This window comes from Hypanus sabinus, chromosome 1 (assembly GCF_030144855.1).
Source record: "Hypanus sabinus isolate sHypSab1 chromosome 1, sHypSab1.hap1, whole genome shotgun sequence".
NCBI lineage: Eukaryota > Metazoa > Chordata > Chondrichthyes > Myliobatiformes > Dasyatidae > Hypanus > Hypanus sabinus.
This window is the reverse complement of record NC_082706.1, coordinates 104,838,750-104,854,555: the sequence shown is the minus strand read 5'-3', so window position 1 is coordinate 104,854,555 and position 15,806 is coordinate 104,838,750. Positions and strand designations below refer to the sequence as shown.

At 40.4% G+C, this 15,806-nt stretch overlaps 1 protein-coding gene across 1 annotated transcript in view; it reads left to right on the top strand.

The window, feature by feature from the left end:
• Positions 1–15,806, top strand: part of nudcd1 (NudC domain containing 1) — a 187,273-nt gene that overhangs the window by 79,730 nt on the left and 91,737 nt on the right. The window contains exon 6 of the mRNA XM_059973385.1: positions 1,229–1,433. Coding sequence (XP_059829368.1) covers positions 1,229–1,433 — 205 coding nt within the window. The remainder of the gene's footprint in view (positions 1–1,228; positions 1,434–15,806) is intronic.

Sequence of the window (15,806 nt, the reverse complement as noted above, 5' to 3'; positions counted from 1 at the left end):
CTAATTTTAATTATTCATTTTTAAAACACCAGTAAATGTTACAACATTTCATTGACCACTGAGAAAAAGAACTTGAATTGTAAGATATTTGTTTTTGAAGATATGAAGTTTATCTGACTGCAAAATCTATGATATTATTTAGAAAAAAATATAACATTGGAGTTTCTGTAAAGTCTTGGTGAGATAATGCTTTAACAATTCCATGTTTATAGTGAATAGATAGGAGGGAAGAAGAAGAAATGGATCAGCCAATATATTTTGTAATTGTCCTCAGATTTATTTGGGGGGTCTTTGTCAGGATCCATCAATTCAACAAAACTATTAGAACTATGATTCAAATAGTCGTTTTCTATAATCTGTGGTTACGGTGCTGTTTCTTCTCTGTTGCTAAGCATTGTAAGTGTAGTTCAGTTAAATAACTGAAGCAGTGAATGTTTCTCTATGAGAGCTTGTAACCATGCTGATTTAACATATTCTCTTTAATATCTCATGTTGGGAGTAGATTGTGTTAGCTCCAAAGCAAGTGGCTGAGATGATTGGACTTTAAATGTCATATATGAAGTAAGTAAACACATTCTATGGAAGTTTTAAAAATAACAATCTTTAGGGGAAAGAAATCATGAGGAAAAAAATTACTGTAAGGAGTTGTTAGAGATTAGTAAAACATCCAAATTGCCAACAGTTCAGATCAAAATTAACATAGTAATGAATAAAACTTGGCTGCTAAGATTACACTCAAGAGTTATACACTTCCTTTTATTTGTGTTAACTTTTATAAATTTGAATTTCAGTACCTTCCTCTTTAGTATCCAAAGTAATTGGTGAAAAGCTGTGAGCCATGTTTATAATCTATGTGTGTAATAATCAGGAACTTTTGCATGGAGCATTGCACAGCAGACTTGCATCTTAATAGTTTAAATATTTTATTCAAGGAGCAATTATTGCTTGTTATTTATTTATATTTCCAATTGTACAGTTTGTTGTCTGTTGATACTGTTTATAGTTGCTGTTCTGTAGATTCGCTAAGTATGCTCATAGAGAAAGAATCTTGGGGTTGTATGCAATGATATGTCGATACTCTGATAATGAACTTGGATTTTGAATTACTATTTTTTTTTCCTGAATTCTGTTCTAAAAAGAATTAAAAGAATTTATGGGAAGCATTGCAGGAGGTTTGAGAAATCAGTCTTGTTTAGTAATGGTGAAAAATGGGATTTTAATTCCACAGAACCAGTGTATTATTGGCAACAGACAGATGAAGACCTGACTGTAATTATTCAGCTACAAGAAAACACAAAGAAACAGAACGTCGAGTTCCAGTTGTCAGCGGATCACTTGAATGTTGGACTAAAAGAACGAGCCGTCTTCATAGAAGGCCAGCTGTTCTCTTCAGTTGACCACAGTGAGAGCACTTGGACCATTACGGAAAATAGGCAAGTACTTTCCCTGCACATTCTTAATATTTGCAGAGCTACCGATATAGCTAAGTGGTTAAGGCGATACATTGCTAATCCATTGTGCTCTGCAGATGATGGTTCAAGTTCCCTCTTCATAGCTAGGGCCACTGTGATCAGGAGTAATTAAAAAACTTCAGGGGCAGCATGATAGTGTCGTGTTGGCATAGTGCTATTACAACATCAGTGACCTGTGTTCAATTCTGCTGCTGTCTGTAAGGAGTTTGTATGTTCTCCCTCTGTCCATGTGGATTTCCTCCAGGTGCTCTGGCTTCCTCTCATATTCCAAAGGTTCATTGATCACATGGGGGTAATTGGACCAGATTGTAATTGGCATGTTACTCCAAATAAAATATTGGAGACTATTAAACAGTCTCCAATAAAATATTAAAATATTTTCCAATTGTACAGATTAGTAAAATTTTCTATAAAATATTGTTGTTCCTTTTCACACTTTGTGGCACATCGAGTGCAATTTTTTGCTGTTTCCATAGCGTTTGTCTGTTTCTTATGAGGCCAAGTTGCTGGTTCAGTGCTCGATCCAGCACAGATGGGAAGTCTGGTGCTGATGCCACTACACCAGCGGCTGGCTGTTAGAGACAAGTGCTAACAGTTTTTTCAGGTGAAGACCAGTTTTACAATCTGAAACCTACCAAAAGCATCTGTCACCAATCTGCAAATCCAATTGTGCTCTGATACTGGACTTCCTGCAGAGTTCAGCATCAGAGCACCAGCTTCAGGGCAGGTTTATTGACATCTTTCTTGCATTACTGATGATGATGACAGACAGGTAGGAGTTAGGATGTGTTGTGCTTTTTGTGGATATGATTTACTTTCTGCATTGCATTCTACCTACTTACTTATTGGTTTATACCCCAGCTCTCGTGCCAGAACATCGCTTTCTTGCGTGCCTTGGGTTGGCAAATCACCCTTCTGTTACCCACTCTGTTGCCACCTTGCAGTGGCAACTTGATCCATAATGCCAGCTGATCAATGTCAAAAGGATTGATCCCACTCCCAGAAATGTTGTGACAGTTTGCTAACTGTCACACCCACACTTAAGAATGAATCTCCCAATTAAAAAAGTATTTTAATTAAGATGTTTTATATTTGTAACAATTAATTAAAACAATATAAAGTATTTAAAAGTATTTTAAGTCAATTAATTAAAAGAAACACATGATCTGTTTCTCCATTATGAAATGAATACAATTAATAAACCTGCTTACCTTTACCTAACAGGGTTTCAATGAGTTTTTCCCCCACATGACTGCCAAGGGTGGGATTGATCCTCTTGATATTGATCAGCCTGGCTTTATACATCAAGTTGCCACTACAAGGTTAAAAGTGAGTAACAGAGGGGTGATTTGCTAGTCCAAGGCATGCAAGAAAAGAATGTTCCAGCAGTGGAGTGGGGGTGTAGATTGGTAAGTAAGTAGGTAGAAGACAATGCAGAAAGTAAATTGTATCCATAAAAAGCACAACAAATCCAAACTCCTCCCAATTTGTCATCATTATCAGTAATGCAAGGAAGTTGTCAACAAATCTGTCAAATGGGACTCACCAATGCAACATTTGGGTTTTGCTGGAGCCATTTAGTTTGGAGCTCTATCACTGTCTTGATCCAAATATAGAACAATGAGCTGCTGAGTTCCAGAGCTAAGTTACAAGCGATAGACTTTGACCAGTTGTGGCACCAAGGAACTCTGGTAAAAGTGGAGATGTTGAGAATCAATAGAAGATGTGTTCCACTTGCACTTGTATTATTGTGTTCATTTTGTCAGGGAAATGTATAGTTTACATTAATTTATGTTTGTCATGTTTGTGATCTACTGTGCAGCTGCCGCAAAAGAAAAACTTATACCCTGTGTATAAATTTACCTATGCATTTATACCCAGTAACTGTAACCTTAAATTTGAACATACTTTCAACAGAAGGAAATAATTGTTAGATAGATCAATCCAGTCATTGTACATTACTGATGTAGTAAATGCTGGTATTGCATAGCTGGTCAGCTAGTATCAGTGGTGAAAGAAAATCAACGTGTAGCATCCAGTTTCACTGAAGTCAGGATATAAGTGAGAGCATTCTTATCCGTTCTCACCTCAAACTTGGCTCCGTATAGGTAATTGCTCAACTTGTCCACCACCGCCCATTTCGGCACCAGGAACTCCAAATTGTGAGTGAGATAGTTTCTCTCAGGTGGCGACAAGCTTCGGCTGACAAAGGCTACTGGCCTCAATGTGTCTCAATGAGTGCTGACGTCATGACGTTGGAGCTGCCAGTGACAGAGAGCGTTCCGGGGGAGATGGGGCCGTGGGGCCTCCACACCCTCTCAGATGATGAGGGTGATTAGATGCCGGAGGAAGAGCTAGAGCTAGAGCTGGAGTTGGCCCCCGGGGAGGTGCCCATCACTAGTAAAGGGGGGTTGGAGGGGGAAGGTGTGACTAGGCCCCCCCCTCCCCCCCAGGTAGGGTGGAGGCCTCCGAGCTGGCAGCCGCACTTAACTCTCTGGTGGGAGTGGCCAAGAGGCCATGGCTGAAGCTGGGGGTGTTCTCAGGAGCCAAGCCTACTCCGGATGGGGAGGTGGACTATGAGACCTGGATCAAGCATATGTCTCTGATTTTAGAGGAGTGGCCAGGCTCAGATGAGGAGAAGAGACAGTGATTGGTGGGAAGATTGAGGGGTGCGGCGGCCAAAGCAGTTCGGGAGTTGAAAGCTGAAAAGCCTGGGGCTTCAGTGGAGGAGTGTATAGAAGTGTTGGAGGGAGCGTTTGGGTTGTCAGGGGCTCCCTGGCTGCTTTTAACAGAGTTTCAACACATGGAGCAATGGAGAGGGGAAAAGCTGTCCGAGTACATATTTCGGCTGGAGAGAATGCTTACGGGGTTGCGATGCCGGGGGGTAGTGCCCAACGTGGCTAGAGTGAGGATGAGTCAGATATTCAGTGGCTCTCTGGAGGAGGACAAGGTGGCATGGAGTATCTGGCAGTCTTATAGAAAGGGCCCCCCTCCATCATTCTGATTCAACTGATTAGAGAGGTGCGGGAGGAAGAGAGAGCATTAGGGTGGAAAAGGGGCTCGGGCCACCGGGAACGATCCTCAGCGATACAGGAAGTGGTGCCCGGGTGGAGGACCGAGAAACCCAAGGGGTCCCGGGGAGTAGGACTCCCAAAAGACCTAGAAATCCCAGCTTCCAGACCACAAGAGAAAAAATAACATCCAACCCCATTGGTTAACAAATGAATACAATCCTCATTATCAACAATTCTAAACCTAACCAGGCTGCGAGAAGCTTCAAGAATGCTTTGCAAGACAACACACTGACACCAGTTAGCATAACAAAGAAGCAGTTTGATTAACATACACAGTACAAACATCTCTGGTCAGTGTTTTTTTCCCCAGGAGAACGTTTCCCTTTTCACAGATTCTACATAAGGTGATAAGTATCTCTAGCATTTTCTGTTTTTATTTCAGACTTTCAGCAACTGCAGTTTGATTTTTGGTTTTCCTTTAGCTCTCTGCAAGAGTTCTTCTGGTGTATCCCAGAGTATCCCCTGAACATTTTTGACTGTCAAGACCTCCCATCTCTCATGAAAGCGGAAGTCAAAATGTTGGGTGCTGATTGCACAATGCTCAATTCCAATTGTACAGTAACTCTATAGAGCAAATTGTAGCCATGCTGATATACATAATACCTGGCTAGCATTCATGCTCTTGGAAATTGTGCTCTTAGAATAAATATCAAAATATTCTTTTGGGTTGTATCCTCAATGGAAAGAGGAGATTTAATGCTCCAGAGATCGTTTCACAAATTATGATCTCAGCCCAAAGCCTTTTGCTGTTTGATTTGACTTTTATGGGCCTGAATTATCCAGCTCTGCTTTATACTATGGCTTTTCAATTCTGCCTCAGTTCAGGGGCAATTAGGAATGAGTAATAAACCCCAAGCATCAACAACAACATCCCTATCCTATGCATTTAAGTAAAAACAAAGAGGAGCAAATATTTTCTGAAGGAGATCTTCCAAGAAGCACCCAGGTTTCTCACTTCTTATTGGATTGCTGAAAGGTTCAAAGGTTAATTTATTATCAAGCATGTATCCCTATACAATTCTGAAATTTGTATTTTCCTGATAGTCACGAAACAAAGAAAGAACATGAAAGTTGTTCAGAGAGAAACATCAAACCCATTGCCCTGTACAATAAAGAATGGCATCCCAATCAGCAAAACCCTCCCCTGCACAAAACAGAACCAGAACACCTCCCCTCAAGAAACAACCCCTCCCCCACACAAAAAAGACGAACAGAATACTATATCCTGTTACCTATTGCCTTTCAGTGTCAGTGCGAACAGTATATCTATCTGGAGTTCCCACATCTTATCATAAAAGAATGGTGTCTTGGAAAAAAGGATTCCCCGTCTGGCTACTGTACAACTTTCGCTCTTAAGTACAGGAGGATGTTTATTCTTTTGAGTTAATTAATGGTCACACTGTTGATAAATGTACTTTCATACAATTTGTTCTTAATGTTTTTAAAAGTTGATTATGTTTCTGCATTTCTTTTTCCTGAGGTCAAATTTCTACTCCTGTATTCATATCATCCTCATGTCTCCTTTTCTTTCTATTTACTATATTATTTATTTAACCTGGCTACTAGCTTGCTTTTCTGCGTACTTTTAGGAACCACCCTGAATACGAAGTGAATCTTCGGTGATCTACCTCTCCAGTCAATTCATATGCCACGAAAATTAAATATGTTAAGTGTTATTACAGTAACTACATTCTTCAGAATAAATTGAAAATCATGGTTTTGTTGTTGTATGTATTCGGCGTATACACTTGACCAAACATTCTTTTTCTTGGTGCATTTTGCTGTTTGTTTTAAATATTAAAACATACTGATCTAAATTCAAGTCTTGTAGTTAGGGCAGATTAGCCAGTTAGTTTGGAGATGGACTTGACAGTAGAAAGAGCAATATGAATAAGGTCCTGTCACTATTTATTAACAATGGTAATCAAGATTTCTGCCAGCTTCTCTCATAGCAAGCTGAAGGATATGCTGTTTTATAACAACAGAAACAGGCGTCATCAGGATTGGACTCAAATAAAATAGAAAAGGCAATTTTTGAAGTAAATGTTGAAAGGACAAAGACATTTCAAATGTTTTGAAGGTGTAAACTGTCCATGAGACTATATTTTTCAAAATGTAATCATTAAAATACTTAATATATCTTAAGAAATAGATATACAAGAAATAGGAAGAGGAGTCAGCCACTCAGCCCATCAAGCCTATTCCATCATGGCTTATCTGATATTTGCCTGAACTCCACTTTCTTTCTTGTTTCTCATATTCATTAATGCTTCTTTAGTCAAAATTCTGCCTGCCTCAGCCTTTGTCTTCACAGCTGTTGGGTTAGAGAACTCCAAAGGTATACATCCCTTGAAGAAGCAAAGTGCCTTCTCAGACTCTGAATTATATGGGCTGTTCCTTTTAACATAGCCATTCCCCTAGTTCGAGGTATCTTAACGAGGAGATTCTTCCTCTAAGTGCCTACCACTTTAGAACATAGAATAATACAGCACAGTATGGGCTATTTGGCCCATGTTGTTCCGATCTATATAAACCTACTCCATCATCAATCTAACCTTCATTCTTTCACAGGCCATAACCTTACATATTTCTTATACCCATGTCATTAGTCTAAGAATCTATTAAATGTTCCTTTTGTATCAGCTTCTACCAGACCCAGCATTGTGTTCCGGGCACCCAAGTTGTGAATCCTGACCTGACACAATATATAGCACAGTCAACTAGAGGACAGGCCATATGGGTGCTAGCTAATGATCCAGGTCAGGTGTAAGATCTCTCGATGGGCGAACATTTCAGAGATAGTGACCACAACTCCCTGAGCTTTACCATAGCCTTGGAGAGGGATAGGGGCAGTATGGGAAAGCATTTAATTGGGGGGGGGGGTTATAATGCTATTAGGCAAGAATTTGAAAGTATAAATTGGGAAAGGGAGTACTCAGAGAAATGCACAATGGAAATGTGGAGGTTATTTAGGGAGCACTTGCACGGGGTTCTGGATAGGTTTTTTCCATTGAGGTAGGGAAAGGATGGTAAAATGAAGGGAGCAAAGTTGACAAGAGATGTGGAACATCTAGTCAAGAGGAAGAAGGAAACATCCTTATGGTTTAGGAAGCAAGGATCAGAGAGGGCTCTGGGGAATTACAGGGTAGCCAGGAAGGAGCTTAAGAATGGACTTAGGGGAGCTAGAAGGGGGCATGAGAAGGCCTTGGCGAATGGAATTAAGAAAAATCCCAAGATGTTCTACGCGTACTGTATGTGAAGAACAGGGGGATGACTAAAGTGAAGGTAGGACAGATCAGAGACAGGAGGAAACATATGCCTGGAGTTGGACCAGTGAGAGGGACCATGATGTTTGTGAGGACAGTGTAAGACAGGCTGATATGCTAGAACATGTTGATGTTGAGAAAGAGGATGTGCTGGAACCTTTGAAAATCATAAGGATTAATAAGTCCTTGGGACCCGATGGGAAATACCCTAGGTTACTACAAGAAGCGAGGGAAGAGATTGCTGCATCTTTGGCATTGAACTTTGTGTTCTCACTGGTCACAGGATTATTACCAAATTAATACCAAAATATTCAGGGTCGCAAATGGTATTACTTTGCTTAAAAAAAATCTGTGAGTGTACACTTCCTGTCTAATACCATTATAATTAGTTATCCCTCAATTAAATACTTTGCCATACTGATTGCTGCTGCCTTGTCCATGATTCTGCTCACTTTCTTCGAAATGCTTGCCCACTGAGAGGTCTGTCACTTGACAGGTTCATTACCAAGTAGCAGATGCAGTGTGGCCTCTGCTCTAATTGGCCGGTACACCTACTACGTCAGGAATCTTTCCTGGACACACCCAACAAATTCTGCCCCAGCAAAATCTTTTGCACTAAGGAAATGCCAATTAATATTAGGGAAGTTGAAGTCACCAATGACAACCACATTGATATTTTTGCACTCTCCTAAAATCAACCTACTTACCTGCACCTCAATGTCACAATTATCATCAGACCTATAGAAGACCTATAGAATCCTTTCCTGTCTCTTACTTCAACCCACACAGACTCAGTAAGTGATCCTTCCTTGACTTCCTCACTTGCTGAAGCTGTGATACTATGCTTGATTAGTTATGCCACTTTTCTGCCCTGCCCCCCCCCGCCCCCACCACCTTCTTATCCATTTTGATACATCTAAATGCTGGAACATCAAGTCGCTAATCCTGCCCTTTTGACAGCCAAGACCGTCTGATGGCCCCAGCATCATAAATTCATGCCCTGATCCATGCTTTCAATTCATCGCGCTTATTCTTAATACTTTTTCATTGAAGTAAATACATTTCAACCCATCTAACTGGTTGCATTTATGCCATGCCCAATGCCTATCCTTCCTCACAGTCTCTGTACACATTGCATTTACCTTTACACTAACTGTTCCATCATCTGGCCCATCCTACCAACCTAGTTTAAATCTTTCCTAACATTAGCCCCCTTTATATATGTTTACATTTAGACCTACAGCACAGTTACAGGCCCTTTTGGCCCAACTACATCCATGTGGTCAAAAGACTTACTAATCCTTATGTCTTTTGGAATGTGTGAGGAAACCAGAGCACCAGGAGGAAATCCATACTGTAACAGGAGAAACATAAAACCCCTGACAGATGGTGGTGGAATTGAATCTGGTTATTGGTGCTGTATAGCATTACGCTAATTGCTACACTACACTGTCCTCGCTCCCCATCCCCTAAATCTTTTTACTGAGATCTTATAACCATATAACAATTATAGCACAGAAACAGGCCATCTGGGCCCTTCTAGTCCATGCTGAATGCTTACTCTCACCTAGTCCCACCTACCTTCACTCAGCCCATAACCCTCCATTCCTTTCCTGTCCATATACCTATCCAACTTTTTCTTACATGACAAAATCAAACCTGCCTCTACCACTTCTACTGGAAGCTCGTTCCACATCTTCTCAATCATCTTTCACTGAGAATAAATCAAACCTGCTTAATGTCCCCTTCGTTCCAGGGGTAAAGCTTCTGAACTTTCTCTGAACTGTTACTAGTGCAAGAATAACCCTGATCATATTTTATTTTATTTAGAGATACAATATGAAATAGTCCCTTACAACCCTTTGAGCAGCACCATCCAGCAATCTCCTGACAACCCCGACTTAACTCTAACCTAAAATGTGATTGTTAATGCCTGGTCTTCAGTCATTTTGGACCTCCTTGCCTCTGATCCCTATCCATCAAATCCATTTGATGACTGGCTGGATTGGCCAGCCTATGTAAATGCAATTATGCATTGGCAACTTCAGCTCCTCAGTATGAAATCCAGTATGTCAGGACCATCATTGCTGGACCCCAGTAGTAGCAGACAAGAACATAGTTGTATTTTTATAGCTTAAGTACTCAGAAGCCTTGCCATTGTCATTGCTGCCCTGAATGAGGTACAATAGGAAAGAAATTATCATCTTTTTAAAAAAAAGGCACAGGGTACAGCGGAAGAGAAATTGGGTTCTCTTGATGTGAGTTTTTCCATCAAGAATGAGATAATAGAGAATGTCAGCAAATCTCCCTTTAGAGTAAGTGAATGCCTCAAGCTTCTTTGGCTCATGTTAATAGGGAGCTAGCAGATTGTTATCATCATCCTAAATTCCTTATTCCTGGCAGTGGCCAAGGGAGACTTCCACATTGACTTTTGTGTGTGTGTGTGGGGTGGGGGGGGGGGGGGTGGTGGTGGCGGCTGGGAAAGGCAGAAACCGTGCCTAGCTCCCAAAGGAATTGATATTCCTGAGCAACTCCAATGCCAGGGTCAAAAAAATGCAATTCCCCCCCCCCCCCCCACCCCCGGCAAGGCAAAATCTAAAAAGGTTGGAGTTGAGAAAACTCACACCAAGTGAGTCCTGACCTGATAAAATACTCAGAATGTAATCTTGTCACAGCCATCTCCCTGATCACAAAGGGACTTGGTCTCTGTATTAGCACAAGGCTCCTTATTTGGTCTCATACTACCAAAAATTATTACTCCTGACAGCAGTAATTACCAGGTAATCCGGCAAATCATCTAATCAGCTGTGCCACTGTCACCAACAGGCAGCTTGTTTGCCACTAGCAAAGAAACAGTGCAAGAATAACCCTTATCATATTTTATATTATTCAGAGGTACATCATAGAATAGGTCCTTTCAGCCCTTCAAAACCCTAATCAGGGTGATGTTAAGTGGATTGCTAAATTCAAGACTTGGATAAAGCTAATAAAGTAATCAATTCTTAACTCCCACACCAAATTCCACGTTTCATTCTCAGGAGAATCAGTAATCTGTAGAGGTGAGGTCTGTTCTACTGGCTTCTGTTCCACTTATTTAAATATTATAGCAGCTGCAGGTAATTGCAGATGAAGGTGAAGAAATCACTTATAGATTAACACTGGTCAAAGCCTATAGGTCAAAGAAGCTGATTCCAAAAACACATGTTCCACTCATAAAACCAACTTGTCAAATGTTAGGAAACCTCCATACAGGCCCTACCTTTCTCAGGAGGTGCATTTTTGCCCTTAAAGATACAGAAGCACTTTTCAGAGAGACACTCTATCAGGACTGAGTCTTGATGAAGGGTCTTGCCCCTAAAGCTCAACAGTCATTTCCATCCATTGATGCTGTCTGACCTGCTGAGTTTTCCCAGAAGTTTGTATGTGTTGCTAAAGCCATTTTCATCTGACTTGTATCTACTTTTGGGGTGCTGCCTGTCCCCACCATATTTATACTAGTATGGCCACTTTAGAAAGCAGATACACAAATGTAATCATGGTTTTATAATCTGTTTAGTGGTATTGCTTGAGGGGTATCTATGGGTTGGGACACAAGAGAGCTCCCGTGCTCTCCTTACATCATGGAATAATTTCAGCTTATGTTATACTTCTACTATATAGATCAAGGTATGTTGTTACTTTAACACCAAGCTTGCACTATTTTGACGCGTGGCCAAGAAGTTCGTCTAGTGATCTGAAGGTCGCTAGTTCGAGCCTTGGCTGAGGCTGCGTGTGTGTCCTTGAGCAAGGCACTTAACCACACATTGCTCTGCGACAACACAGGTGCCAAGCTGTATGGGCACTAATGCCCTTCCCTTGGACAACACCAGTTGCGTGGAGACGGGAGATTTGCAGCTTGTGCAACTGCCAGTCTTCCATTTAAAAAAAACCCTTGCCTAGGCTTGCACCCTGGAAGCTTTCCAAGGCACAAATCCATGGTCTATTGAGACTAACGGAGGCCTACACACATACTATTTTAGATTTGCAACATTGAAAGAACAGTTTTCAGGTATAGTTGGCCCTCCTTATCCAATCCCTCCTTATCCGCGGGGGATTGGTTCCAAAAATCGTGGATGCTCCAGTCCCTTACTTAACCTGGCTCAGAGCGGTGATCTTTAGGACCCAGCGGAACCCTGGACTTTATTTAACTTGTTCAGTGCAGCAGACATTAGGACCTGGTGGTGCAGCTTTGAATCCGCAGCGTTTCTGTTTACGAAAATAATCTTGATCATGACTGAAAATAAGGTGGAAGTAATAAAGCGATTGGAAAGAGGTGAAACACCATTGGTCATTGGAAAAGCGTTTGGCTACAGTTGATCAATGATCGGAACAATTTTAATGAACCATGTGAAAGGCCCTGCCCCGATGAAAGCTACAATTATTACTAAACAACGCAGTGGTTTAATTATTGAAATACATGTTTCTTAAGTGTTTTATATGCATAAAAAGGTAAAATATGTACTTGTATACTAAGAAAAACGTTTGACTAACTGACACGAAATAATACTGAATGTACCTGTTCTGACTTCAAATCGGACTTAAAGACAGACTCAGGAACGGAACCCATTCATAACCCAGGGACTGCCTGTACTTCTAAGTCATTTCTAGATTACTTATAATACCTAATACAACGTAAATGCTATGAAAGTATTTGTTCTACTGTATTGTTTAGGGAATAATGACAAGAAAAAATAGTCTGTACATGCTTAAGTTACGAGTGCTGGAGAGAGAACTTCTGCGTCTTCCCGATCCGCAATTGGTTGAATCCGTGCATGTGGAATCAGTGGATGAGGAGGGCCGACTGTATTTAATTTTTTTAATCTGATAGTATTTCTGCACAAAATGTTATTCTCAGGCCTGTACTTCAAAACCTTGATCTGTGTTCCTCCTCTGCAACTGGATCCTTCCATTCCTCTTTGGGAGCCTACAGTCAGTGCCGATTAGTAATAACATTTTCTCCTTGCTGACAGTCGAACACAGGTGTACCTCCAGGATCTGTGCTTATCAGTGCTTTACACCCTCTACCCTCGTAGCTGTATGGTTAGGCACAGCTCAAACACCATAAAAAGAAGTAGCAATAGTGGAGGGAAGTGTATGGTTGTGCACTTTGGTAGAATGAATGAAGGCATATATTATTTTCTTATTGGGGGAAAATTAAAAACTACGAGGTACAAAGGGACTTGGGAGTCCTTATGCAGGATATATTTTGCAGGTTGAGTTGGTGGTAAAGAAGGCAAATGCAATGTTTCATTTTGAAAGACTAGAATAAAAGATGTTAAGACTTTATAAGACATTGGTCAGACCGAACATGGAGCAGTTTTGTGTCCCTTTTATAAGAAGAGATGTGCTGGAATTCGAGAGGGTCTAGAGGAAATCCACGGGAATGATTCCAGGAATGAAAGGTTCACATATGAGAGGTGTTTGATATTTCTGGACCTATACTCTATTGGAATTTAGAAGAATGACGGGAGAATACATTGAAACCTATTGAATATTGAAAGGCCTAGACAAGCTAGATGTGGAGAGGATGTTTCCTATAGTGAGTGAGTCTAGGAACAGGGAACACAGCCACAGAGTAGAGGGATGCCCATTTAGAACAGAGGTAAAAAGACATTTCTTAAGCCAGAGGGAGGTGATTCTGTGGAATTCATTGCTGTGGATGGCTGTGGAGGCCATTTTATTGAGTATATTTGAAGTATAGTTTAATGGATTCTTGGATAGTGAGTGTGTCAAAGAATATGTGGATAAGGCAGGAGAATAGGGTTGAGAGGGATAATGAATCAATCGTGATGGAATGGCGAAACAGACTTATGGTTTTATACATTTGCCAATGACACCACTGTTCTAGTTAGAACAGACAGCCACAAAGAGCTGTAGAGGAATAAGATAGAATGGCTGGTTGAGTGGTGTCCCAAAGATAACAATGCACTCAACAGCAGCAACACCAAGGAATTGATTGTGGACATAATGAAGGGGAAGTTGGGAGAACACACACACCAGTCCTGATTGAGGGGTCAGCGATGGAAAGGATGGGTAGCTTCAAGCTCCTGGGTGTCAACATTTCAGAGTATCCATCTTGGATCAAACACATTGACTCAATCACGAAGAAGGCACACCTGCAGTTCTACTGCTTTAGGAGTTTGAAAAGATTTGTGTGTTAGCAAAGACTCTTGCTAATTTCTATAGATGTATTGTAGAGAGCATTCTGTTTGGTTGTGTCATAGGCTGGTTTGGAGGCTCCAATGCAGAGGGTTGTAGACTCGGCCAACTCTATAATAGCCACAAGCTTCCTCATCAAGGACATCTTCACTAGGTGGTGCCTCAAGAAGGTAGTATCTGTCACTAAGTGCCCTCACTATCTGCAAATGCTCTCTTGTTATTACCATTGGGTAGATTTCAGGAGCCTGAAAATTCTCACTCAGCATTTTAGTAGCATCTTCTGAATGGTCCATGAACACAATTTCACTATTCCTCTTTTTATCTATCTATCTATCTATCTATCTATCTATTTTGTGACTTGTAATAATTTTTACGTCTTGCCATTTTTATGTCATTATATACTGCTGCCGCAAACAACTAATTTTTCTGACTTATGTCAGTGATTATAAATCTGATTCTGGCATTCTCCATCATTTAGCTTCTAGCTTAGTGACATATGTACCTCCTTAATATTTCATTATAATTTTATTCCGTATTGGGAATATTAATTTTATTGGTAGTTTCAATGTAGCAAATTAATATGCCATTTTCACCCACTTTCTTTGCTAGCTGCTGACATTATTCTTCGATTACTGGTTATACATTGTTCATCCAGCCCATTCATACCCAGTGTCTAGAGGACTTTGGAATCAAACTCTAATTCCAAAATGCACACGAGCCATTAGTTGCTTGTCAGCTTGACTGTCCTCCACCATCCTGACATATTAGTTGACTGGTATACCAAGACTGAGAAACTAAAAATCAGAGTAATTCATGGAATGGAATTGATTACTGGATTTTGGCCACAAGCCATTCTCTGGCATAACATTGATAAATACTTCATTACTGAACTGAAGTATCACTGTATATAATACATTGTAAATCAATGCTGCATCATAGTAATTGCCTAATAGTATATAATCTATACTGAGCTCAGAGCAGTGAAGTAATTAATTAAAAGATGTCACATAATGCAACACAAGACAGGTGAAGCAATTATCTAATAGCTTGCTATTGGAATAATCTAGGTCTGTACATTGTGCTACCATATCAGCCAGCTTCATACATCACTCCTTCAAGGCAAAAATTTGTATTCAGTTTCCATCTTGCTGTCACAGGAGATGGACTGGCATATCTGAAAAAGGAAAAACTCACATAGAAAATGTTGCTTTTATGGGTTGTGACAAGGAAATAGATGCCAGATAATAGGTTTTGCTTAGCCATGTATTTCACAGAGCTGTAAACAAAATAATTTCATAGTTGCAATGCTTAAATATCTAAGAATAATTTAGAATTTAATTTATTATTTTGTACCACACAGTTGAATTTTCTTTATATTTTGGAGGAGAAAATTGCAGGAAATGCTGAGAGTCGAGCTGATGGTGGGGTGGGATGTGATCAGCTCCAAATTTGACTAAGTAGGGCAGGGCAGTAGATGTAGACAGGAGCTTGCATACCATGTTCTGGAATGACTATGCAAGTAGATAGAGTGCTAAAGAATTGAATTGAATTGTCTTTATTTCTTACATCCTTCACATACATGATGATTAAAGATCTTTACGTTATGTCTCCATTTAAATGTGCAATTATAGTAATTTATAATAAACAGAACAGTCAATGCAATATAGAATACATACAAATCAGCATGAGTTCATCAGTCTGATGGCCTGGTGGAAGAAGCTGTCCTGGAATCTTTTCGTCCTTCATCTTATGCTGCCTACCGCTTTCCGAATGGTGGCAGCTGGAATAGATAGTGT